The sequence below is a fragment of the Coffea arabica genome, chromosome 1e (genome assembly GCF_036785885.1).
Source record: "Coffea arabica cultivar ET-39 chromosome 1e, Coffea Arabica ET-39 HiFi, whole genome shotgun sequence".
In the NCBI taxonomy this organism is placed as follows: Eukaryota; Viridiplantae; Streptophyta; class Magnoliopsida; order Gentianales; family Rubiaceae; genus Coffea; species Coffea arabica.
In genome coordinates, this window is record NC_092311.1 from 1,786,154 (window position 1) to 1,812,575 (window position 26,422).

The 26,422-nt window shown below is 40.5% G+C and overlaps 1 protein-coding gene and 1 non-coding gene across 2 annotated transcripts; one reads left to right on the plus strand and one right to left on the minus strand.

Annotated features, from left to right (window-relative positions):
* Positions 1-17,613: 17,613 nt before the first annotated feature.
* Positions 17,614-17,720, minus strand: LOC140021709 (small nucleolar RNA R71). The gene has a single exon (XR_011825657.1). It is a non-coding gene; the product is annotated as a small nucleolar RNA R71 (small nucleolar RNA).
* Positions 17,721-18,390: 670 nt separating this feature from the next.
* On the plus strand, positions 18,391-19,524 carry LOC140007020 (uncharacterized). Its single transcript, XM_072049704.1, has one exon. The coding sequence runs from the start codon at positions 18,391-18,393 to the stop codon at positions 19,522-19,524; it is 1,134 nt and encodes a 377-aa protein (XP_071905805.1).
* The last annotated feature ends 6,898 nt before the right edge of the window (positions 19,525-26,422 follow it).

A 26,422-nucleotide genomic window follows, 5' to 3' on the forward strand; every position in this document is an offset into this window, starting at 1 on the left:
TAGTTAACCCTCCCCCACACCTAAACCTTACATTGCCCTCAATGTAAGCAAAGTAAGACCAAATTAGAGGTATTGGGGCAACGACACTTCCCTGACAACGGAGGAGGGCAGAAATTCAAATCATGGCTGCGGAGGGAAAGGCGGGCGGAAGCCCACGTGATGGAGATACTGCGCTATATTCTGGGCCATCCCGCCCATTTGACGCTCCATCCGATCCATACGAGTGTCCATGTGCTCTTGCCCTTATTTTTTTGGTTTAGTCATTGGAAATCAGAGGGCAAGGTGGAGGCAAGGAAATGGGATTCCAAAGAGGTCAACAAACAGCCAACAAAGCAAATGACAACTAAATACAGCTTCCAATCACAGACAAGTGCAGAAACGGCCGATGAACACATCCCCAAGAATTAGTTAAACCTGTCAGCAGCAAAATTTTCCCCAAATACCACAAATTCAACCCAAAAACTAATTAATTAGACAAACACAGCAAAATTCCCCCAAAAACTAATTAAACAGACAACTAGAGTAAAAGCTTTCCCCAAATATCACTGGGTGGGCACAACGTTAACCAAATAATCAACAATCAATCCACAGATATGCCACAGCACCCAAACAAGCACCAATTTTCTGTCCTCAGCTAGCAAATCAAAAATCTGGCCTCAGCTAAGAAATTAAAATCTGGCATTAGCTAATAAAAGCTAGTAATCTGGCCTCAGCTACTTAGAGACAGAAAATGAAAGAGGGATATCACCGGAGAAAAATTTTTCAGCTCATTTGACAGGTTGAGGAGGGACGCGCGTGGCCTGCGATGGTGGTCTTGATGATCGCGCGCAATGACCTGCTGGAGATGCGCGCGCCTGGTTGGTAGACTGTGCGACTGCAGGCGGGCAGCGGACTGGGCAGCGGACTGGAGCAGGGTGGGCGCGGAGGAGGCTGGCACGCAGAGGGCTCGCGCGCCTGGGCTGGATCGCGCGCTGGGGCGGCGCGCAGGGGCGGCATCGCTGGGCTGCGTCGCGCGCAGGGAGCGCGCTTGGGCGCTGGGGTGGAGTGAGCGTGGCGGAGGCGTGCGGTCTGCGCGCACGGTCTGGGTTGCGCGTGCGGTCTGCGATGGGCGGCGGCGGCGGGCAGCGACGGCTGGGGCCTGGCGTGGGCACGCCTAACTACCATGTAGCCCGCAGATTCTGAACGAAAATTTCCTCCGTCAGGCGTGACCATCTGGCGTGGGCACGTCTAACTACTATGGAGTTCGCAGAACCTGAGCGAAAATTCCTTTTCCTCAGGCGTGACCACCCGGCGTGGGCACGCCTAACCACTAATCTCCTGCCACAAAACATCAAACCATCAATCGACACTAATACATAACTAAAACTTCAAAAATGCATGAAAACTGCCACAAATAGTCTTGGGTTGCCTCCCAAGTAGCGCCTTTCTTTAATGTCTTTGGCTAGACATGGCCAAAACCCTCAAGCATGAGAAAGTGGATCGTGGAGGTGTTCAACCTCTACTTCTTCAACATAGAAACCCTCATAATAAGGTTTGAGACGATGGCCATTCACCACGAACTTTTTCTCCGTGTTTAAACTCTGGATCTCCACTGCACCATAATGGAACACATTAGAAACGACAAATCCGGTATCAAAACTTAATATCCATATGAATACTGACCACTAGAAAAAAAGAAAAGAAAATAAACGAAAAAGAGATGAATATCAAACTTAAAACAAAGGAAAAACCTTTAGAAACTAAAAATAAAATACTAGCACCCCAACTAATCTCCCCCCCACACCTAAATGACACATTGCCCTCAATGTGATAATGTAAAAGCAGAAGGAATGAGAGGGACGACGGTACTTCCCTGAAATCATCAAAATAGGGACGGGGTCACAGCGGCGGTTGAGGTGGAAATTGAGGTGCAAGACCCGTATGGTACATAAACACTCCAACAATGATGTGGGTCGAGGGGTCCTAGACAATTCAATAACAACTACAGCCACCAATAAGGACAATAAGCAAGTCAATATCCACTAATGTGTCCCACTTAACAATCCGACCAACAATAGAAACTGGTGTCCCAGCAAATGTATTAAACTAGTAAAGCAGAAGTCGCACCCAAGGGTAAGGCAACAATCAAGTGAGTAAACAATATTATCCCGCAACTGGACAATTAAATGCAAAATGCGTCCACCCAAGTACTCGACAAATGTCCCACCGGTCAATTTCTCCCAACAATAGCAAATTGTTCCCAACAAGTCAATGAAAATCAACCAATGGCAATAACCAAACAAGGGACACAGGTGCCGCGAGAGTCAATAGACAAACCCAACAGTTATTCTACTAACGGCACAACAGAAATTCCATGCAAAGTAGCACTTCGTCACAGCCCAAAATATTCCAACATATCACGTCAATGGACTCAATACAGAAATCAGCAAAATAGGACTCAAGTGATACCAAAAATGACCCCAACAAAGCAGTGAATTCAACCAATTCGAGCAAGTGAAACTCAACAAATGTCATCAATCGGACAGTCAACTACCCACATCAAACGCTCAAAAGTAGCACTTGAGCCACGGAACTAGCAATTCCAGCAGTAACCAAATAGAAATTGAGAATTAATAATTTTAAGTAACACTGCAACCAGTACCACTGGTGCTCAGACAGGAAAGTATTAAATCAACGGCAGCATCTCAACCACAAGAAATGAACCTTCAAAATAAGTAAGTGACTTCAAATAGAAGCCACAATTATAGGCAAAAGATCTCAACCAGTACCACTGGTGAGTCACAGGGAAAAGTAATCAAGCGGCCAATAATTCAATAAATAACAGAAGATACCCCCACTATGGCAGCAATTAAACTCAATTCTGTCCAAAAAACACCCCCAGAATATGCCTAAATCACCCCTGCTATTAGCCATAAAGAAACTCAAACACAGGGTGGACTGGAACGACTCAACCAAAAACGCCTACTAGGCACAACTCACTTAATTAGGCAATCCAGAACACAGGATTATCAGATGTTAAACAACTACCATCACCAGTACCACTGGTGAGTGCATAGGGAGAAATTAAAGCGAATAACCAATCCAGTGAACAAAATAGATTCGAACACCCAAACAGCGCCAAAAATGAGCGAAAATTAAAGCCAGAAGCAATGGTCAACTCACCCCCAAAGTACCCCCAAATTTCGCAGCAGTTTGACTCAATTGTACCCAAAATTAACCCCAGAAAATTCCCAAATTACTTCCTGGTTTCAGCCATCACAAAACCCCCGAAAAATGTGCAAAATCTAGCAATTGATGAACCAGGAAGACACTAATCAAAGAGGAAAATACAATACCTCCACCTGTCAATTTGGACAGGTGGGAATGGCTCGAGTAGCGGAGCAGCAACAGTGAAGGGGTTGGGGTAGAGTGGCGCGAGCTGGTGATGGACCTCGAGGTAGAGAGAGAGAGGGAAGAGCTGACGGCGGCCGCGAGGTGGAGTTTCGCGAGCTGGTCTAGTTGTTGGCGAGGTTGACTGCTGGCGGAGGTGATGGCGGCATGGATTGAATGGCTGGTGGTGGCGCGTGAGCTCAGGAGCTGCGCGCCAGGGAGATGGAGCCGCGGGCAGCGGCGAGGTGGTGGAAAGAGGGGATGTGGCGGCAGGCGGAGAGCCTGTGACGCGGCTGATGCCGCGCGGCGCTGGCTGCAGGCGGCACGCGCTGGTGGGCTGTGGTTGTGCTGATGCGGTGGTGGAGCTGTGAGGGAGATGGCGGGCCAGGTGCTGGTGAGTGGACTGCGTGCGCGATTGGAGGAGAGGGCGCGGCGCTCGGCTGGCGGTGGTGGACGGCCGAGGCGGGCTGGAGTCGCGGCGTACGAGGTAGAGAAGGGAGGCAGCGCCGTGAAAGAAAAAGAAGAAAAAGAGGGAAACACAGGGGAACGGCGGAGAAGAAGAAGAAAAGGAAAGGAAAGAAAGAAAAGAAAGGAAGAAAGAAAAAGAAGAAAGAAAGAAAGAAGAAATTTTTTTTTTTTTTTTTTTTTTTTTTTTACAAAGAAACCCAGTCTTAGGCGTGGGCACGCCTAACCGCTATGGAGTCCGCAGATCTTGAGCGAAAATTTTTTCCATCAGGCGTGACCACCTGGCGTGGGCACGTCTAACTGCTATAGAGTCCGCAGATCCTGCCACCAAATATCAAACTATTAATTGACACTAATACTTAACTAAAACTAAAAACAAAATGTATGAAAATTGAAACAAATAGTCTTGGATTGCCTCCCAAGCAGCGCCTTTCTTTAATGTCTTCGGCTAGACATTATCCTATTTATTTATGGAGGATAAAATCGTGTAGCTCGCTTCAGTGCTTAATCTTCTATGTAATCCTGATAGCCCTCGTAAATGGAGTAATTCTTGACCACCCGAGCTACGGTCTTCCATGGATTAGTAGATGGCGCCAAACAAACAAGTGATGATCTTAAATCTTCACCCACTCCTCCATCACGAGCACTTATTGGTTCGAAATATTTTGCCATCATGACTCTTAACTTATTCCTGGCATGAAATTCAAAATCGTCTGGTATAATAAAATCAATCTCACTAACAGGAATTAAAGAATAAGAGTCAGGAAAATATTGATCAAGGAATGGAGGAGATGTCACCGCATTTGGAGATTGTTCACTGGATTCATTCACTTGAACCATTTGATGTTGGGGTCTCAATTTTTGCTCTTCAACTTTCTTTTCAACTGCATCTTTAGATTCTTCTTCTTGAGACTCTTGTAGTACCATGTCATTTGTCAGAATAATTGCACTCTCATCTTCCTCATGGTCGATAATAGTCGGTGAGGGCAATTCTTCATAAACTGGAGAAATCAATTTGCTCGTTTTAAATGCCCATTCACGCCTTGCTTCTTTCATCTCTTCACTCATCCTTTGTGTCTCCTGCTGAATTCGAGATACATTAGCAGCTAGTAATTCTATCATCTCTTCAAGAGACATACCTGACACGGATGATGGTTCTTGAGACTCATACTGCTGAAAATTCATTGGCTGCTGAAAATTCATTGGCCCTGTTGTATAATCATAACTGGAGTTATCCCACCATTCTTGATCATACCCGTTTGGATTAGAGTTATACCACGTTCGAGACCAGGGTGAAAAATCTCCATAATTATTGATTGGGACATTCAGATTATCTTGATATTCGGGGCACATACCGGTTGAATGATCCCTGGCATAACAAATTTTACAGGTTGCAGCAGCCATTCTTTCTCTAACAGAGTTTAGTGCCTCTGCATATGCAGACCTCTCAAAAAAACTAGCCTCATTGCCTTCCCCGGAAATAAAATCCAGTATATCACCAAAATACGGAGTGTTAGAAGCCATCAAAAAAATAAGAGAAAACTAAATTAAAAATGAAAACAAGGTGAACTCAAAGAGAAACAAATTAATCTGACACCAGTCCCCGGCAACGGCGCCAAAAATTGACAGGTGCCGAACCTGTGCAATAATAAATAATAAATCCTAACTACCACCTGAAACAGCTAGTAATTAATTCGAGTACTGGAGCAGGGACTCTAGGTGTGCAATGGGTTACTTGATTCACCCTGTTCCCGAAGAGTGTGCTTAATCCGATATACCTGAATTGATTATTTAACTGAACTCCCTAACTAGTAGACAGTGGTAAGCAGGGTCGTCTCCTCAGGGACTGGAGAGATATTTGTTTCTTTTCAAATCAGGATTAATGGGGGGGTTTTGGTATCAAAAGCCAACTGAACAAATTAAATGCAGAAAATAATTAATTAAAAGAAATAATTAAAAGAAACTCTAGCCAAGGGTATACTTCAGAAATGGTTCATGCACTGATCATTGATGCAAAAATAATTCCAACATCTATTAATAGATTGGTTCTAGTTGTCTCGCACGCGCTAAACAACCAACCCTTCCTTAATTTATCGATAGCTAAGGTACGACCGTTAACTATTTCTCTAACCCAAAAACAACCCTAGGTACGACCGTAGGATTTAATTTCCGGATTGCATTAATAATTAGAAAGGCCCAATCCTGACTAACAAACACGCTACGAGGGTTCATTCAAGCCAGATCAAATATTCCCCTGACACAAATCCAATTGTGCCAGTTGCTACTGGGATAGAGGTAACGAACGATTACGGATTCAATTACCCCTATATAGCAAAATAGCCTATATAAACAATTAATTATTGCGCACTAATCAATCATGCATAAGGCTATAACAATTAGAAACAGGAAATATGTAAATACCAATAAATGAGAAAAATAATAAAGAATGATCTAGATCTCACAGTAATCGATGAACCAATTCGTCAGTTGCCCCCTTGACTAGAATTAGAGAATTAGCCCTCCATTAATGGAGGACCAAGCGCGCGTGGAGAATTGGGATACGTCGCTGTATCGGACCCCTTCTTTTGGTCAAGAGCAGAAGACCAGAGCAAGAGATTTTGATTTCTTGCACTTGTCTCCGAAAACCCAAGCGTATGAAAGGCAGAGTGTTCAATGTAGTTGTCGTCAGCAAAAGTGAAAAACCAAAGCTTAGAAAAGTCAACAACGGCGGCTATTCTTTTTCTTCTCCCAATTGCTACCAAAACATCCGAGAGAAAAGTTTCTCACTTTTTTCCTTTTCAATTTGTCAAGTCAAAACATCAAGAGTTGGTTTCTCACAAGTCCACAATAATGGCTTCTGTCCGTTGCCTTTCTACCCCTCAGGCTGCGGCGCACCGTCTCCTCTTCAAAACAGAGAAAAACGAAGACTCCCCTCTAACCTAAGCCGCGCCAGAGATAAATTACAAATTGTTACTTCTCAAAATTGCAGCAAGACTCCCTAGAAATATATATTAAAATAAAATCTATTACAATTAGGTTTTTTCCGCTTCTCAAACGGTCCCCACTCCGATGAATCTTCTAAAAGTTGAATTTAAGCGCTTTTCAGCAACCATTCCTGCAATTAGCACCAAAACAAAATATCAGTAGAATCCACCCAATTAACGAAAATATTTAGTCAATTAATTATGCAATAATGCCCAAAATACCCACTAAAATGCAACCTATCAATCTCCCCCACACCTGAACTATGCTTGCCCTCAAGCATAATTACTCAGAAATACAATCGAGATACGAAGCTAATCACAGCAGTTCATACCAAAAACGGCATCCCAATCTCCCCACTAACCTCATCGAAATCAGAATATACCAAATCAACAATGCTCACAGTTCCAAATGCACTCGTTCACTCCAAAGTGTATATGAAATGTATATAAGATGGCTCTCAAATCAACACAATAGAATGACACTACCATAAGCTTGCTCATATATCATATCTCCACCACCTACTCATGAATTTAAATGCAGCAATCAAGGGACTTTGCAAGGTTGTAGTGGGGCTAGGGTGAGAAGGTAGGATAAAAAGGAGTCAAAAGGGTGCAAAAGTATAAAGAAAGTGCCCAGAAATTCATTACATAGATTCTTGCACATTTGAAATTTAAAGGCACCTCAACCATCACACAAGTGAAGCGAACTAGCACTTGCCACAGCCTTCGCCTTTTCTCCTTTTTCATTCATCTACTTCCCCTCTCGTTTTCTTTCCCCCCCTTTTTTTTTTCTTTTGCTTTTTTTTCAATACTCCCAACCAGCACCCTAAAGGTCAACTTGACTTGCTGGTTTCCTGCACTTTGTCTTCTTTTCACATCCCTTCTTTTTTCTTTTGTTTTTTTTTTGTTTTTTTTTTTTCGGTGCATAAATGGGTGTAATGCCCTTCGAATAATACTCCAAAAGTCTGTATAATGAAATCAAAGCACTTCTTCACACGAGGTACAAAAAGAAAGTCTAAAGAGATGTTTTACGGCTAGGAACTAGGGTCTCAAGCGAAGAGTAGGAGTTAAGGCTCAACTTGGCTCCCTAATGGTAGTAAATAATCCAAGGGTCGGTTTTAAGAAAGTCCAAAATGGCTCATTCGTAGGTGCCCTATCATTTTAATGCATTAAACTCATGTAAATGTGGTCTTGACATGCATAACCGAGCAAATTCTAGAATGACAAACCATGTGCACTAACCACTCAATCAAACGAAAAATTAGGCCCAAAAATCGCACAAGTGGTCAAATTTATGTCAAGTTCAGCATATTAATCAATCAATTCAGTATCAAGGAAAGTGGAACACCCCATGGCATGAACTTACTATGTACGCTTATATCCCAATTCGCATTCATCATCGTTCAAAGAAAAGACAACTACTAAGGCAAGGAAAAACTCAATCAGACAACGAAAAGCACAACCAAAGCATAGTTAACCCTCCCCCACACCTAAACCTTACATTGCCCTCAATGTAAGCAAAGTAAGACCAAATTAGAGGTATTGGGGCAACGACACTTCCCTGACAACGGAGGAGGGCAGAAATTCAAATCATGGCTGCGGAGGGAAAGGCGGGCGGAAGCCCACGTGATGGAGATACTGCGCTATATTCTGGGCCATCCCGCCCATTTGACGCTCCATCCGATCCATACGAGTGTCCATGTGCTCTTGCCCTTATTTTTTTGGTTTAGTCATTGGAAATCAGAGGGCAAGGTGGAGGCAAGGAAATGGGATTCCAAAGAGGTCAACAAACAGCCAACAAAGCAAATGACAACTAAATACAGCTTCCAATCACAGACAAGTGCAGAAACGGCCGATGAACACATCCCCAAGAATTAGTTAAACCTGTCAGCAGCAAAATTTTCCCCAAATACCACAAATTCAACCCAAAAACTAATTAATTAGACAAACACAGCAAAATTCCCCCAAAAACTAATTAAACAGACAACTAGAGTAAAAGCTTTCCCCAAATATCACTGGGTGGGCACAACGTTAACCAAATAATCAACAATCAATCCACAGATATGCCACAGCACCCAAACAAGCACCAATTTTCTGTCCTCAGCTAGCAAATCAAAAATCTGGCCTCAGCTAAGAAATTAAAATCTGGCATTAGCTAATAAAAGCTAGTAATCTGGCCTCAGCTACTTAGAGACAGAAAATGAAAGAGGGATATCACCGGAGAAAAATTTTTCAGCTCATTTGACAGGTTGAGGAGGGACGCGCGTGGCCTGCGATGGTGGTCTTGATGATCGCGCGCAATGACCTGCTGGAGATGCGCGCGCCTGGTTGGTAGACTGTGCGACTGCAGGCGGGCAGCGGACTGGGCAGCGGACTGGAGCAGGGTGGGCGCGGAGGAGGCTGGCACGCAGAGGGCTCGCGCGCCTGGGCTGGATCGCGCGCTGGGGCGGCGCGCAGGGGCGGCATCGCTGGGCTGCGTCGCGCGCAGGGAGCGCGCTTGGGCGCTGGGGTGGAGTGAGCGTGGCGGAGGCGTGCGGTCTGCGCGCACGGTCTGGGTTGCGCGTGCGGTCTGCGATGGGCGGCGGCGGCGGGCAGCGACGGCTGGGGCCTGGCGTGGGCACGCCTAACTACCATGTAGCCCGCAGATTCTGAACGAAAATTTCCTCCGTCAGGCGTGACCATCTGGCGCGGGCACGTCTAACTACTATGGAGTTCGCAGAACCTGAGCGAAAATTCCTTTTCCTCAGGCGTGACCACCCGGCGTGGGCACGCCTAACCACTAATCTCCTGCCACAAAACATCAAACCATCAATCGACACTAATACATAACTAAAACTTCAAAAATGCATGAAAACTGCCACAAATAGTCTTGGGTTGCCTCCCAAGTAGCGCCTTTCTTTAATGTCTTTGGCTAGACATGGCCAAAACCCTCAAGCATGAGAAAGTGGATCGTGGAGGTGTTCAACCTCTACTTCTTCAACATAGAAACCCTCATAATAAGGTTTGAGACGATGGCCATTCACCACGAACTTTTTCTCCGTGTTTAAACTCTGGATCTCCACTGCACCATAATGGAACACATTAGAAACGACAAATCCGGTATCAAAACTTAATATCCATATGAATACTGACCACTAGAAAAAAAGAAAAGAAAATAAACGAAAAAGAGATGAATATCAAACTTAAAACAAAGGAAAAACCTTTAGAAACTAAAAATAAAATACTAGCACCCCAACTAATCTCCCCCCCACACCTAAATGACACATTGCCCTCAATGTGATAATGTAAAAGCAGAAGGAATGAGAGGGACGACGGTACTTCCCTGAAATCATCAAAATAGGGACGGGGTCACAGCGGCGGTTGAGGTGGAAATTGAGGTGCAAGACCCGTATGGTACATAAACACTCCAACAATGATGTGGGTCGAGGGGTCCTAGACAATTCAATAACAACTACAGCCACCAATAAGGACAATAAGCAAGTCAATATCCACTAATGTGTCCCACTTAACAATCCGACCAACAATAGAAACTGGTGTCCCAGCAAATGTATTAAACTAGTAAAGCAGAAGTCGCACCCAAGGGTAAGGCAACAATCAAGTGAGTAAACAATATTATCCCGCAACTGGACAATTAAATGCAAAATGCGTCCACCCAAGTACTCGACAAATGTCCCACCGGTCAATTTCTCCCAACAATAGCAAATTGTTCCCAACAAGTCAATGAAAATCAACCAATGGCAATAACCAAACAAGGGACACAGGTGCCGCGAGAGTCAATAGACAAACCCAACAGTTATTCTACTAACGGCACAACAGAAATTCCATGCAAAGTAGCACTTCGTCACAGCCCAAAATATTCCAACATATCACGTCAATGGACTCAATACAGAAATCAGCAAAATAGGACTCAAGTGATACCAAAAATGACCCCAACAAAGCAGTGAATTCAACCAATTCGAGCAAGTGAAACTCAACAAATGTCATCAATCGGACAGTCAACTACCCACATCAAACGCTCAAAAGTAGCACTTGAGCCACGGAACTAGCAATTCCAGCAGTAACCAAATAGAAATTGAGAATTAATAATTTTAAGTAACACTGCAACCAGTACCACTGGTGCTCAGACAGGAAAGTATTAAATCAACGGCAGCATCTCAACCACAAGAAATGAACCTTCAAAATAAGTAAGTGACTTCAAATAGAAGCCACAATTATAGGCAAAAGATCTCAACCAGTACCACTGGTGAGTCACAGGGAAAAGTAATCAAGCGGCCAATAATTCAATAAATAACAGAAGATACCCCCACTATGGCAGCAATTAAACTCAATTCTGTCCAAAAAACACCCCCAGAATATGCCTAAATCACCCCTGCTATTAGCCATAAAGAAACTCAAACACAGGGTGGACTGGAACGACTCAACCAAAAACGCCTACTAGGCACAACTCACTTAATTAGGCAATCCAGAACACAGGATTATCAGATGTTAAACAACTACCATCACCAGTACCACTGGTGAGTGCATAGGGAGAAATTAAAGCGAATAACCAATCCAGTGAACAAAATAGATTCGAACACCCAAACAGCGCCAAAAATGAGCGAAAATTAAAGCCAGAAGCAATGGTCAACTCACCCCCAAAGTACCCCCAAATTTCGCAGCAGTTTGACTCAATTGTACCCAAAATTAACCCCAGAAAATTCCCAAATTACTTCCTGGTTTCAGCCATCACAAAACCCCCGAAAAATGTGCAAAATCTAGCAATTGATGAACCAGGAAGACACTAATCAAAGAGGAAAATACAATACCTCCACCTGTCAATTTGGACAGGTGGGAATGGCTCGAGTAGCGGAGCAGCAACAGTGAAGGGGTTGGGGTAGAGTGGCGCGAGCTGGTGATGGACCTCGAGGTAGAGAGAGAGAGGGAAGAGCTGACGGCGGCCGCGAGGTGGAGTTTCGCGAGCTGGTCTAGTTGTTGGCGAGGTTGACTGCTGGCGGAGGTGATGGCGGCATGGATTGAATGGCTGGTGGTGGCGCGTGAGCTCAGGAGCTGCGCGCCAGGGAGATGGAGCCGCGGGCAGCGGCGAGGTGGTGGAAAGAGGGGATGTGGCGGCAGGCGGAGAGCCTGTGACGCGGCTGATGCCGCGCGGCGCTGGCTGCAGGCAGCACGCGCTGGTGGGCTGTGGTTGTGCTGATGCGGTGGTGGAGCTGTGAGGGAGATGGCGGGCCAGGTGCTGGTGAGTGGACTGCGTGCGCGATTGGAGGAGAGGGCGCGGCGCTCGGCTGGCGGTGGTGGACGGCCGAGGCGGGCTGGAGTCGCGGCGTACGAGGTAGAGAAGGGAGGCAGCGCCGTGAAAGAAAAAGAAGAAAAAGAGGGAAACACAGGGGAACGGCGGAGAAGAAGAAGAAAAGGAAAGGAAAGAAAGAAAAGAAAGGAAGAAAGAAAAAGAAGAAAGAAAGAAAGAAGAAAATTTTTTTTTTTTTTTTTCTTAGGCGTGGGCACGCCTAACCGCTATGGAGTCCGCAGATCTTGAGCGAAAATTTTTTCCATCAGGCGTGACCATCTGGCGTGGGCACGTCTAACTGCTATAGAGTCCGCAGATCCTGAACGAAAATTCCTTTCCATCAGGCGTGACCACCTGGCGTGGGCACGTCTAACTGCTATAGAGTCCGCAGATCCTGCCACCAAATATCAAACTATTAATTGACACTAATACTTAACTAAAACTAAAAACAAAATGTATGAAAATTGAAACAAATAGTCTTGGGTTGCCTCCCAAGCAGCGCCTTTCTTTAATGTTTTCGGCTAGACATTATCCTATTTATTTATGGAGGATAAAATCGTGTAGCTCGCTTCAGTGCTTCATCTTCTATGTAATCCTGATAGCCCTCGTAAATGGAGTAATTCTTGACCACCCGAGCTACGGTCTTCCATGGATTAGTAGATGGCGCCAAACAAACAAGTGATGATCTTAAATCTTCACCCACTCCTCCATCACGAGCACTTATTGGTTCGAAATATTTTGCCATCATGACTCTTAACTTATTCCTGGCATGAAATTCAAAATCGTCTGGTATAATAAAATCAATCTCACTAACAGGAATTAAAGAATAAGAGTCAGGAAAATATTGATCAAGGAATGGAGGAGATGTCACCGCATTTGGAGATTGTTCACTGGATTCATTCACTTGAACCATTTGATGTTGGGGTCTCAATTTTTGCTCTTCAACTTTCTTTTCAACTGCATCTTTAGATTCTTCTTCTTGAGACTCTTGTAGTACCATGTCATTTGTCAGAATAATTGCACTCTCATCTTCCTCATGGTCGATAATAGTCGGTGAGGGCAATTCTTCATAAACTGGAGAAATCAATTTGCTCGTTTTAAATGCCCATTCACGCCTTGCTTCTTTCATCTCTTCACTCATCCTTTGTGTCTCCTGCTGAATTCGAGATACATTAGCAGCTAGTAATTCTATCATCTCTTCAAGAGACATACCTGACACGGATGATGGTTCTTGAGACTCATACTGCTGAAAATTCATTGGCTGCTGAAAATTCATTGGCCCTGTTGTATAATCATAACTGGAGTTATCCCACCATTCTTGATCATACCCGTTTGGATTAGAGTTATACCACGTTCGAGACCAGGGTGAAAAATCTCCATAATTATTGATTGGGACATTCAGATTATCTTGATATTCGGGGCACATACCGGTTGAATGATCCCTGGCATAACAAATTTTACAGGTTGCAGCAGCCATTCTTTCTCTAACAGAGTTTAGTGCCTCTGCATATGCAGACCTCTCAAAAAAACTAGCCTCATTGCCTTCCCCGGAAATAAAATCCAGTATATCACCAAAATACGGAGTGTTAGAAGCCATCAAAAAAATAAGAGAAAACTAAATTAAAAATGAAAACAAGGTGAACTCAAAGAGAAACAAATTAATCTGACACCAGTCCCCGGCAACGGCGCCAAAAATTGACAGGTGCCGAACCTGTGTAATAATAAATAATAAATCCTAACTACCACCTGAAACAGCTAGTAATTAATTCGAGTACTGGAGCAGGGACTCTAGGTGTGCAATGGGTTACTTGATTCACCCTGTTCCCGAAGAGTGTGCTTAATCCGATATACCTGAATTGATTATTTAACTGAACTCCCTAACTAGTAGACAGTGGTAAGCAGGGTCGTCTCCTCAGGGACTGGAGAGATATTTGTTTCTTTTCAAATCAGGATTAATGGGGGGGTTTTGGTATCAAAAGCCAACTGAACAAATTAAATGCAGAAAATAATTAATTAAAAGAAATAATTAAAAGAAACTCTAGCCAAGGGTATACTTCAGAAATGGTTCATGCACTGATCATTGATGCAAAAATAATTCCAACATCTATTAATAGATTGGTTCTAGTTGTCTCGCACGCGCTAAACAACCAACCCTTCCTTAATTTATCGATAGCTAAGGTACGACCGTTAACTATTTCTCTAACCCAAAAACAACCCTAGGTACGACCGTAGGATTTAATTTCCGGATTGCATTAATAATTAGAAAGGCCCAATCCTGACTAACAAACACGCTACGAGGGTTCATTCAAGCCAGATCAAATATTCCCCTGACACAAATCCAATTGTGCCAGTTGCTACTGGGATAGAGGTAACGAACGATTACGGATTCAATTACCCCTATATAGCAAAATAGCCTATATAAACAATTAATTATTGCGCACTAATCAATCATGCATAAGGCTATAACAATTAGAAACAGGAAATATGTAAATACCAATAAATGAGAAAAATAATAAAGAATGATCTAGATCTCACAGTAATCGATGAACCAATTCGTCAGTTGCCCCCTTGACTAGAATTAGAGAATTAGCCCTCCATTAATGGAGGACCAAGCGCGCGTGGAGAATTGGGATACGTCGCTGTATCGGACCCCTTCTTTTGGTCAAGAGCAGAAGACCAGAGCAAGAGATTTTGATTTCTTGCACTTGTCTCCGAAAACCCAAGCGTATGAAAGGCAGAGTGTTCAATGTAGTTGTCGTCAGCAAAAGTGAAAAACCAAAGCTTAGAAAAGTCAACAACGGCGGCTATTCTTTTTCTTCTCCCAATTGCTACCAAAACATCCGAGAGAAAAGTTTCTCACTTTTTTCCTTTTCAATTTGTCAAGTCAAAACATCAAGAGTTGGTTTCTCACAAGTCCACAATAATGGCTTCTGTCCGTTGCCTTTCTACCCCTCAGGCTGCGGCGCACCGTCTCCTCTTCAAAACAGAGAAAAACGAAGACTCCCCTCTAACCTAAGCCGCGCCAGAGATAAATTACAAATTGTTACTTCTCAAAATTGCAGCAAGACTCCCTAGAAATATATATTAAAATAAAATCTATTACAATTAGGTTTTTTCCGCTTCTCAAACGGGCCCCACTCCGATGAATCTTCTAAAAGTTGAATTTAAGCGCTTTTCAGCAACCATTCCTGCAATTAGCACCAAAACAAAATATCAGTAGAATCCACCCAATTAACGAAAATATTTAGTCAATTAATTATGCAATAATGCCCAAAATACCCACTAAAATGCAACCTATCAATGGTACCAATTTAAAACTAATATGTACTATAAATTCCTCTTGAGCGTGAAAATAGATGATAGGTTGTAATTTTATCATTTATTTTATTATTAATTTTCTCCTATTACCTGACCCGATGTGGATTAATTGTCAAATCCTACTCACTTTTAAAAATTTACATTTATTACAGAGAGTGGAACGAAAATATGATAACAAGTGTCAATTTGACAGAAAAAGAGCCCGAGTAACAGCGCGTATCTCAAGGGCATTTTTGGAAAAGGAAAATTTCTCCTCTTTTGGCGGTCCCCGAAAAGAGAGGAGAGGAAGCAAGCCTGGGGAGTCTTCATTTTCTTCACAGGAGCCGCCGCAAGTAGCAGTAAACTTAGATAGGAATTAAGAGCAGAGAACTAGCACTATCTTGTTACCTTTAGCTTAGCTTTTGACTTTTCTTCCTTTTTAGCTCTTATTAGTTCCTTTTCCTTTTCCGTATGTCAAGGCAAGTAGGAATCAAGTAGTCAATTAATCATCCTCTGTTGCTTTCGCTATTTCCTTGGTTATTTTCAAACGAATTGAGTTCGCCCAATCGGAGACCATGGCCGCCACTCTCTCTGCAATTTTGTGTAGGTTTTTCTCATCAACGATGAGCTAAACCCCTTTGTCTAGTCAAGAAACAACGGATGCTTTGGATCGCCTAAAAATTGTGAGATCGAATTAAATTCATCTTTTCTTTTTTATTTATTGGTATTCGCATATTCTCTGGTTACAGTGCTTGTGATTGTTCAATTAATTGATTGTCTTGGATCCGGATAATTAGTTAATTTGGGAATCTATTGTCAATTGGGGCGTTAAATCCGTAATTGTTTAATTACTCTGGATTAGTAACAACTGGCATGATTAGATTTGTGTCAGGGGGATACGCGGGTTAATCTGAAATAACCCTGGTAGTGCGTTATTTGCTTAGAGTAGGGCTCATCTAATACATAAGATAATTGGAGAATTAAATCTTACGGGCGTATCTAAAATTATTTTTCAATTAGAGCAGTGATTAACAGGCGTACCTTAATCACCGGAACAGTAAGAAGGGATTGACTGTCATCGCTTATTTGACAGTTATAACCTATTTATTAATAAATAATTGAAATTGTCTTTGCATTGATGATCAATTAGGTGAACCATTGCTGAAATTATTTCTTGGTTAGACCTTTAATTATCATTACTTTACTTTTAGTGAGTTGTCATTTAATTTCTAATTAGCTATTTATCTTTATTTGAACTCCTTTGATTGTCATCGTTTATACAAAAACTCCCATTTGTTACTGTGAATTTGAAAAGAAATGAATTTTTTTTCAGTTCCTAAAGATACGATCCTACTTCCCTGTTTATAAATTAATAATTATTTGTATAAAAGTCATCCCATTCGGGTATATCGGATCAAGCAAACTCTTCGAGAATAGGGTGAATCAAGTAACCCATTGCACACCTAAAATTCCTACTCCAGTACTTGGAATCGGGTTTTGGTTAATTTAATTGGCAATTAAATTTATTTTTATTATTGTACAAGCATCGACAACCTGTCAATTTTTGGCGCCGTTGCCGAGGACTGGCATAAGTTATTTATTTTTTTTTAAGTTCACTTTTGTTCTAATTTTCTGGTGCTTTTCGAGTGTATGCCTCATTCTTCTCGTACAGGTGAATTAATTTTCGATTCCGAGGTAGAGAAGACTGTGCGTAGAACAGGGAAAGAGACCAGGCAACTCAGAGAAGAGCACTCCAGTACTGCATCTCTGAGTTCTGAGCTAGAAGTTGAACCAACAGATTCACTTAGTGATACTTCAAGTGATTCAAACCAAGAGAAAGTCACCATGGCGAATGCACGAACACTAAGGGAGTTGGCTGCTCCTGATTTAAATTAGCAACCTTTATGCATTACTTTCCCAAATTTGAATGATAACACTCCATTTGAATTAAAATCTGATCTAATTCATCTCTTGCCATCTTTTCATGGTTTGTCAGGTGAGGAACCTTACAAGCACTTGCAAGAGTTTGATGTAGTGTGCAACAGTATGAAACCCCCGAAAATCACAAAAGAGCAGATAAAAATAAGGACATTCCCCTTCTCCTTGAAGGATTCTGCTAAAAACTGGTTGTACTATCTACAACCAGGTAGTATCACTACATGGGACCAGCTGAAGAAAAAGTTTTTAGACAAGTATTTTCCCTCGTCTCGAGTTGCAAGTCTAAAAAAGGAGATATGTGGTATCAAGCAGTACCCAGGGGAGTCGCTTTATGATTATTGGGAGCGATTCAAGAAGTTGTGCATCAAGTGCCCCCAGCACCAAATAAGTGAGCAATTGCTCATACAATATTTTTATGAGGGGCTACTTTTCAGAGATAGGAGCATAATTGATGCTACAAGTGGAGGGGTACTGGTGAACAAGACCCCTCGAAAAGCGTGAGAGTTAATTGAAGGAATGACTGAGAATTTGCAGCAGTTTAGTACGAGAGAGGATGTCCCAACACGCAAGGTGAGTGAGGTAGAGAAATCTTCTATCCAACAGCAGTTGACTGAGTTAACATCATTTGTTAGGCAACTGGCTGTAATAAATGCATCTCAGGCCAAGGTGTGTGGGATTTGCACTGGTATGGGTCATTCTACGGAGATATGCCCACTGATTCAAGAGGAAAGTGTGGAGCAAGTGAACATGGCTGGTCACGCGCCCGCGCCAAGACTGTCATACGACCCATACTCGAATACGTACAATCTGGGTTGGAGAGATCATCATAACTTCAGTTATGGAGGAAATAGACAGTCGAATTTTGCACCAAATAGGCAGCAAGGGTACCAACAACAGTACCAATCTCGCCCGCCACCACCCCCTTCAAACTCAAGTCTGTCTATGGAAGAAATGATGAAACAATTAATTGCTAATCAACAAAAAACGGATTTAGACCTACAAATTATGAGGAATCAATTGGGTTAGATACAAGAAATGCAAAGTCAAATGAGTCAGATGGCAGTGGCAATCAACCGCCTAGAATTTCAAGTTTATGAAAAATTGCTATCTCAACCTAAATTGAACTTGAAGAATGTAAGTGCAATGACCTTAAGGAGTCGGAAGGAAATTCAGGGGCCTGAACTCGTGACTCCAAAGGAAAAGGACGAAGAGAAGATTGAGAAAGAGCTTGAGGCAGAGAACACCAACACCAAAACTTCAGTGGTACTCCCTGACCCGATCATAGACGTTAAAACTAATCCCCCTCCATTTCCTAGCAGGTTGGAGAAATCAAAGAAACAATACAAGGGGAAAGAGATACTGGAAGTGTTTCGCAAGGTAGAGATCAATATCCTCCTACTAGACGCAATCAAACAAGTGCTAAAGTATGCAAAATTTTTGAGAGATTTGTGTGTCAACCGAAGAAGGCTGAGGGGAGATGAAAGGGTCATCATGGGGGAGAATGTGTCAGCGGTTCTACAAAGGAAACTCTTACCGAAATGTGGGGATCCACGTATGTTCACTATCTCCTGTAGGATAGGCAACACTTTGATTAGGAAAGCCATACTGGACTTAGGGGCATCGATTAATGTAATGTCGAAATTTATCTATGCTTCTATGAACCTAAATCTATTAAAAGAAACTGGAATAATAATTCAGTTAACTGACCGAACCAATGCATACCCTGATGGGTTGGTTGAGGATGTGTTGGTCAAAATTAATGATTTGGTATTCTCAACTGACTTTTATGTACTTGACATGGATGATGATCATTCCCCTGACCTCTCACCTTTGCTACTAGATAGATCTTTTTTTAGCACAGCACAGACAAAATTTGATGTTAATAAGGATATCTTGTCCATGAAATTTGATGAAAAAATAGTTAATTTCAATATTTTTGATACAATAGAACATCCTGTTAATTCTCACTCTGTGTTTGCTATTCATGCTATTAATCCCTGTGTGCAAGAATTTTCTGAGTTTGCTTGTAGGGATAAATTCAAAATTGTTGCGAACAAGTATCAGGAGATGAAAGCAATTTATAAGATGAAAAGGAATAGAAAATTAAGAAAGAAGGCTGCACTCAATGGGTATTTGGATCCCGGAGGAGGGCCATCGATTACAAGAAAAATTGAATTACATCCAAATTGAAGAGTGGTGTTTAACATCTAACCAAAGACGTTAAAAAAAGGCGCTCATTGGGAGGCAACCCAATTTCTTCTAATTGTTTATTCAGTTTTATTTGATAGTTTAAATATGTTTTTCATGAGTTTGACTGATTTCTGGTTTCAATTTTCGTTTTTGATGGCTCGTATGTATCTCTCTGATATGACGTGCCCGCGTCATATCGTATGGAGAGGTTATGGTCAGAAGAGTTCTTGCCTTTTTGACGTGCCCGCATCATGTCGTATGGAGAGTTCATGGTCAGAAGGGTTCTTGCCTTCTTGACGTACCCATGTCTCGTTCACAGGAAAGGTAAGTATTCAAATTTCGAAAAAAAATTTCGATTACCTGTTAATCTCTAATTTTTAAATCAAAAATAAAAAAAATTAAAAAAAAAACAAAAAAAATTTTCGTTTGACCGTAGCTTGGATTTTCAAATTTCAAAATTTTAATTTTAAAAAAAATCTATTTCTTTTTCTTCTTTTTTCTTTCTTTCCTTTCCTTTTTCTTTCTTTCTTTCCTTTCTTCCCTTCTTCTTCCCCGATCCCTTCTTCCCTTTGTCCGCCGCCTTCTCCTCCCCTCATCACCAGCACGACGCCGCCTCTGCTCACTCACCACTCGTGCGGCCACTCTATCCATTCGCGCGCCGCCACTCTGCTTTCCACCAACGCGCCGCCACTCTATCCATTCGCGCGCCGAAATTCTCCCACAGCCGACGCCACCAGCTTCTCCTCTCCCTATCAATCCGCCACTGCCGCCTCCTCGCTGCGCGCCACTCGCGAACGCGTCACTCACCAGCTTTCCGCCGCCCTATGCGCACGCCATCTAGCCAGCGCCGCTACCCCCTCTTCGCTTGCCGACCGCCACCGCAGCAACGCGACCGCCGTCAACAGCGCCAACCGTCGGTTCTCCAATCGAATACCAGTGGAGAGTTTTGCATTTGCTGGTTGAATTGAGTTGAGATGTCTCAGAATTTGGCCGTGTACTTCCATCACATCGGTTTCACTTCACTGTTCCCTCCTATCCCTTAGCCATTCGACAGGGAAGTTTCGTTGTCCTCTTCGCTTTATTTGCTTTCTACTCTCCATTGGGGACAATGTCGGATTTAGGTGTGGGAGAAATTGGACAGCTATGATACTTGTATTTCGAGTTTTTAGTTTTTAGATGTTTTTCCTTTATTTTTAGTTTGTTATTTGTCTATCTTTCGTTTATTTTCTTTCTTTTTAATGATCAGCTCTAATGTGAATATCAAGATTTGATGTTGAATTGTTGCCTCTAATTTCACTATTACCAAGTTTTAATAACAAAAGTGTATCGAGATAATGTGGTTGAGTCCAAGAATATCTCTTTGGTGAATATCGGTGATTGTTCGACTCTTTTGATTTTTGGTTAACTTTTTTAGGTTTAGGGAATGATTGTTGGCATTTTCATGTGAATTGATTCAATATTAACTTTAGTTCTCCATATTTGAAAAAATGAGGCTAGTAGCTGCTGTTTTTGTTTGTTTTGGATGTGTCATTTTGAGTTATCGTGTATCTGGCTGGGAAATAAGGGTGACTGTACTCCGCTATTGGTTACTATTGAGTAACCGGAGATTTTCACCTAAAGTGTCAATTCTCGCGTTAAAAAATAGCAATTTCTATGAGTACGTGGTCGTATAGCGATAGGAGTTGAATAACCCGGCTCCTCTATCTGGCAAATGTTGGGAGGTCGCGTCAAAAGGCTCCGATGGCTAGAGACTAAGTCTTTTGTGCTATTGAAAGAGGAAAAAAAAGAAGAAAAAAATATATATCGAAAACGTGAAGAAAAAAACAAGAGTGAAGTGAAGGTTGTGTTAGTGTGATATGAGTCAGCTTGCCGAATTATAGATTTAATGTCGAGATTTTGGTTGATGGTTGGCCCTTTTGCTGATAAATGTTGTGCGCCATTCCTTTTTCTTAGATTAGTTAACCTAGAATTGAAGAAGTTTGTGGTTTAGAAACTAACCAAGGGGATATTTCTTGAATTTTGATCACTGATGCTTGATATATGTTTTTCTTGGTATCTTGGCAAAATGGCAGATAGAGCAATAGCCATTGTCAAATATTGGTATTTGTTTGCTGTTCTTATATTTGAGAACAAGCATGGTTTAGGTATGGAGAGAATTGATAGGTTGCAATTTTATCATTTATTTTATTATTAATTTTCCCATATTATCTGACCCAATGTGAATTAATTGTCAAATCCTACTCATTTTTAGAAATTTACATTTATTGCAGGGAGTGGAACGAAAATATGATAACAAGTGCCAATTTGACAGAAAAGAAATCCGAGTAACAGCGCGTATCCCTGGGGCATTTTTGGAAAAGAAAAATTTCTCCTCTTTTGGCGGTTCCCGAAAAGAGAGGAGAGGAAGCAAGCCTAGGGGTCTTCGTTTTCTTCACAGGAGCCGCCGCAAGTAGCAGTAGACTTAGATAGGAATTAAGAGCAGAGAACTAGCACTATCTTGTTACCTTTAGCTTTTTGTCTTTTAGCTTAGCTTTTGACTTTTCTTATTTTTTTTAGCTCTTATTAGTTCCTTTTCCTTTTCCGTATGTCAAGGCAAGTAGGAATCAAGTAGTCAATTAATCATCCTCTATTGCTTTCGCTATTTCCTGGGTTATTTTCAAACGAATTGAGTTCGCCCAATCGAAGACCATGGCCGCCACTCTCTCTACAATTTTGTGTAGGTTTTTCTCATCAACGATGAGTTAAGCCCCTTTGTCTAGTCAAAGAACAACTGATGCTTTGGGTCGTCTAAAAATTGTGAGATCGAATTAAATTCATCTTTTTTTTTAATTATTGGTATTCGCATATTCCCTGATTACAGTGTTTGTGATTGTTCAATTAATTGATTGTCTTGGATCCGGATAATTAGTTAATTTGGAAATCTATTGTTAATTGAGGCATTAAATCCGTAATTGTTTAATTGCTCTGGATTAGTGACAACTGGCATGATTAGATTTGTGTCAGGGGGATACGCGGCTAATCTGAAATAATCCTGGTAGTGCGTTATTTGGTTAGAGTAGGGCTCATCTAATACATAAGGCAATTGGGGAATTAAATCTTACGGGCGTATCTAAAATTATTTTTCAATTAGAGCAGTGATTAACGGGCGTATCTTAATCACTGGTACAGTAAGGAGGGGTTGACTGTCATCGCTTATTTGACAGTTATAACCTATTTATTAACAAATAATTGGAATTGTCTTTGCATTGATGATCAATTAGGTGAACCATTGTTGAAGTTATTTCTTGGTTAGATCTTTAATTATCATTACTCTAATTTTAGTGAGTTGTCATTTAATTTCTAATTAGCTATTTATCTTTATTTGAACTCCTTTGATTGTCATCGTTTATACAAAAACTCCCATTTGTTACTGTGGATTTGAAAAGAAACGAATTTTCTCCAGTCTCTGAGGATACGACCCTACTTGCCCTGTTTACAATTTAATAATTATTTGTGTAAAAGTCATCCCATTCGAGTATATCGGATCAAGCAAACTCTTCGGGAACAGGGTGAATCAAGTAACCCATTGTACACCTAGAGTCCCTGCTCCAGTATTTGGAAACGGGTTTTGATTAATTTAATTGGCAATTAGATTTATCGTTATTATTGTTCAGGCATCGACAACCTGTCAATAGAATTTAGCAAAACCTATTATATGTAGATTTTCTTAATTAATTTTGTGGCAAAAATTTTAATCCATAGATCATTTTTATATGCTTTTTAACGGTAATAATTAAGCATGATTAACCACTCAATTGGTAATGGTAGGAAAAAATAAATGATATCATGATATTGAATTTTTACCAAAACAAAAAAAGTGATATTAGATTGTTAACTTAAATATCATAACCTTGCCTGCAGTATAGTCCAAGCTTTGAACAGAGTAGTGTTAATAGATTTGACTAAGTAATATTTGTTTGCACCTTTTCTTTATCATACATAAGCTTATTACTAATCATCAATGTAGATGTCCTGCAATCTCTTGATTTTAGTCTGCGGGCCACTGAGTACTTCAATTGTCTAAAGTTTCAAAACATTACTCGAAATTCTGCTCAAATGTCTCTTGTGGGGTGTTTCAATGTTTTTTTGCCTTTTATCTACATAAACTAGGCAGTCATTCTCTTACTATTTATTTAGTTATTTTATGACAATATGTTCTTATGTGAAAGTCATTTGTTGTGTAATGTACACGATAAAAATAGATGGGTACAATAGAATACCTATTTGGATACAAAATTTTAGTGAACCTTTATTCTTGAGAAGAACATAATGTGCCAATCCCTGAATCTTCATAAAGTATTTATGAATAAAAGACATATTCTATAGTTTAAAAAATGAAACTGCATTATATATAAAAAGAATAGTCTATTTTGTCAAATATGGTCCAACATAATTGGCCTAAATCATTACTTGCAAAGAATTGTTTCAACGTCATTTCTATTTTAGATTGATAATGCACCTTTTATTAGGTTATTTTCTTGGCTGCAAGAATAACTTTCTCCATCTTTTAGTTATACATTTTTTCCATGGAAAAAAAAGTCAAGAATTATCTTGATAAAAAGCCAAAAGAGTACAAGTAATTAGCAAAGCACAATTTGGCCCAAAGACACGGGAGGTTGCAACCATTAAGGTAATTTTGATTAAGATTAGCTTTATTTGGAAGTTTGGAGTTTTGGTGTAGTGATGCAAATATAATACTATCTGCATTTACATACTCCTATTTGAAAATTTTTTACTTTCTTTATTTCAAGAGGTTAATAGTTATCTATGAATCATACTTTAAAAACTTTAGTAGGAAAAAAATTTTAATCCAGTAAAGTTTTCAAATATTTTGTGAAACATATCATATATATTGGACAAGAAGGTCAAAAGCATGATAATTTAAATCCAACTTTAAAGATATACATAAAAAAAAGTAAACAGATGAAGAGATGGAAAGCTTTCTAATAAAAAGCTATGAGTGGTGTTTAATGGATTTTATTTTTCATTGAATATAAACAAAAAAACACATTATAAATGTAATTGCATATATATTTGAAAGTACGGTACGATTTCATGTTGTAGGATTATGAAAGTAAAGAAAATAATTTCATTTTAAATGACATTTAATTACATGTAGAACAGAAATAGTAAAGAAAAGTGTTACAAACAAGTACTAAGGGTTAGAAAGATAAAGCAAGCAGAAAAAGTATTAGATCGTAAGAAAATTTCATTAGGTTGTTGAAAACACCTAGATATACAATAGAAACTTCACAACCTAATGAATTTTCTATTGTATATCTAGGTGTTTTGATCATTTCATTTATCAGGTGAAATTCAAAACTATTATACTTTTGAAGTTTATGTTAAAGAAGAGTATTAGTGAAGCGATCTTAAAAACATGCCTTTCCTTTCACATATTTTGGTTGTAAGTTTTTTTCTTTTTTTTTTTTATTCCAAATAGCATGCCAATCCCATCAGAGGCAAGAGAAGGTGACCTGAATTACGGCACTGATAACAGGGTTGCTTCCAGGGTGGAAAATAGGCGGAAAGTAGAATGAACTTTCCAACGTAGGCAGAAGTGGTATTAATAAGACAACTCAGTATGAACATCTTTCTCATGTCAATTGGGGCCCAATTGAAATGAGGCAACCACCTGTAGGTTGGCTTAACAAACCAGGCCTTGATGATGGATGGAACTAGGGATGTACGCAAGTCGAGCTGCTCGCGAACTCGGTTAATGACTTAGCTCGAACTCGATTTGGTCAAACCGAATTCGAGTCCAGTCTCGAGTTACTCGAGTCGAGTTCGAGTCAGAATTTTGCAACTCGTGGCTCGACGAGCTACTCGTCGAGCCGTATAATTTAAATAATATATATATAATTTAAATAATATATATGTATTATAATTATAAAATAACCGTTATGGGTATAATTTATACTGAATTTACAAGCAAGGTGTCGAGTCAAAAAGCTTGATTACTCGACTTGATAAGGCTTGACTAAAGGTTGAACCTTATCAAGTCGAGTCTCGACTTTTTAAAGATTTCCTCGAGTCAAGGTCGAGTTTGAGATTTTCTGACTCGATCGAACTCGAGCTGAACTCGAGTATAGTTATTTATAGGCCGAGTCAAGCTCGAGTATAGCAATACTCGAGCTCGACTCGGCTCAATTACATACCTAGATGGAACCTGGAAATTCTGAGTGAATTAATGACCTTTTTGCATCAAAACCTGAGTTTTGTTATTACTGACAGGGTGTTTAACATACGAGTCTTGTTTTCAGTTTTCAGAACTACGATCCCGAACTTAACATACCATGTTGGTACCAAATGGATTATGGTTATGAAATTGGTTTCTTGATAATTATTATTACTCTTTCCGTCCCATTTTGATAGTCTGGTTTCCTTTTTCGTCTGTCCCAAATTGTAGTCCATTTTCCAATTAAGGAATGCAGTTATCTTTTAATTTCACTAAAATACCCTTATTCAATGTAGGTTGTTATTAGTATAAATTACCTTATTTAATATAGATTGTTAACCTACCCCATTTTATACATTTAAATTTAATGTAAAATAATATAAAATGAGAATTGATTCTTTCTTGACTATCAATTCAAGTTTCCATAAACCATCAATTCAAGTTTCCATGAATAATTAATATAAAGTTGTATTCTATTTAATGTAAAGGTATTTTAGAAAAATAGCAACCTAAATTTATTTTTCCAACAAAGTTAACTTCTTTTTCTTAAACTGTGTGAAAGAAAAATTAGGACTATCAAAATGGGACAGAGAGAGTATAAGAAATATTTACAATTGGAAAAGATTCAGTTCTTGCATACTAAATGATAAATATTTTTAGAAAAAATCGTTCAAAATGTGT

Coding starts and splice junctions, on each gene's coding strand:
- LOC140007020 (XM_072049704.1), top strand. CDS start 18,391: ATGGCAGTGGCAATCAACCGCCTAGAATTTCAAGTTTATGAAAAATTG.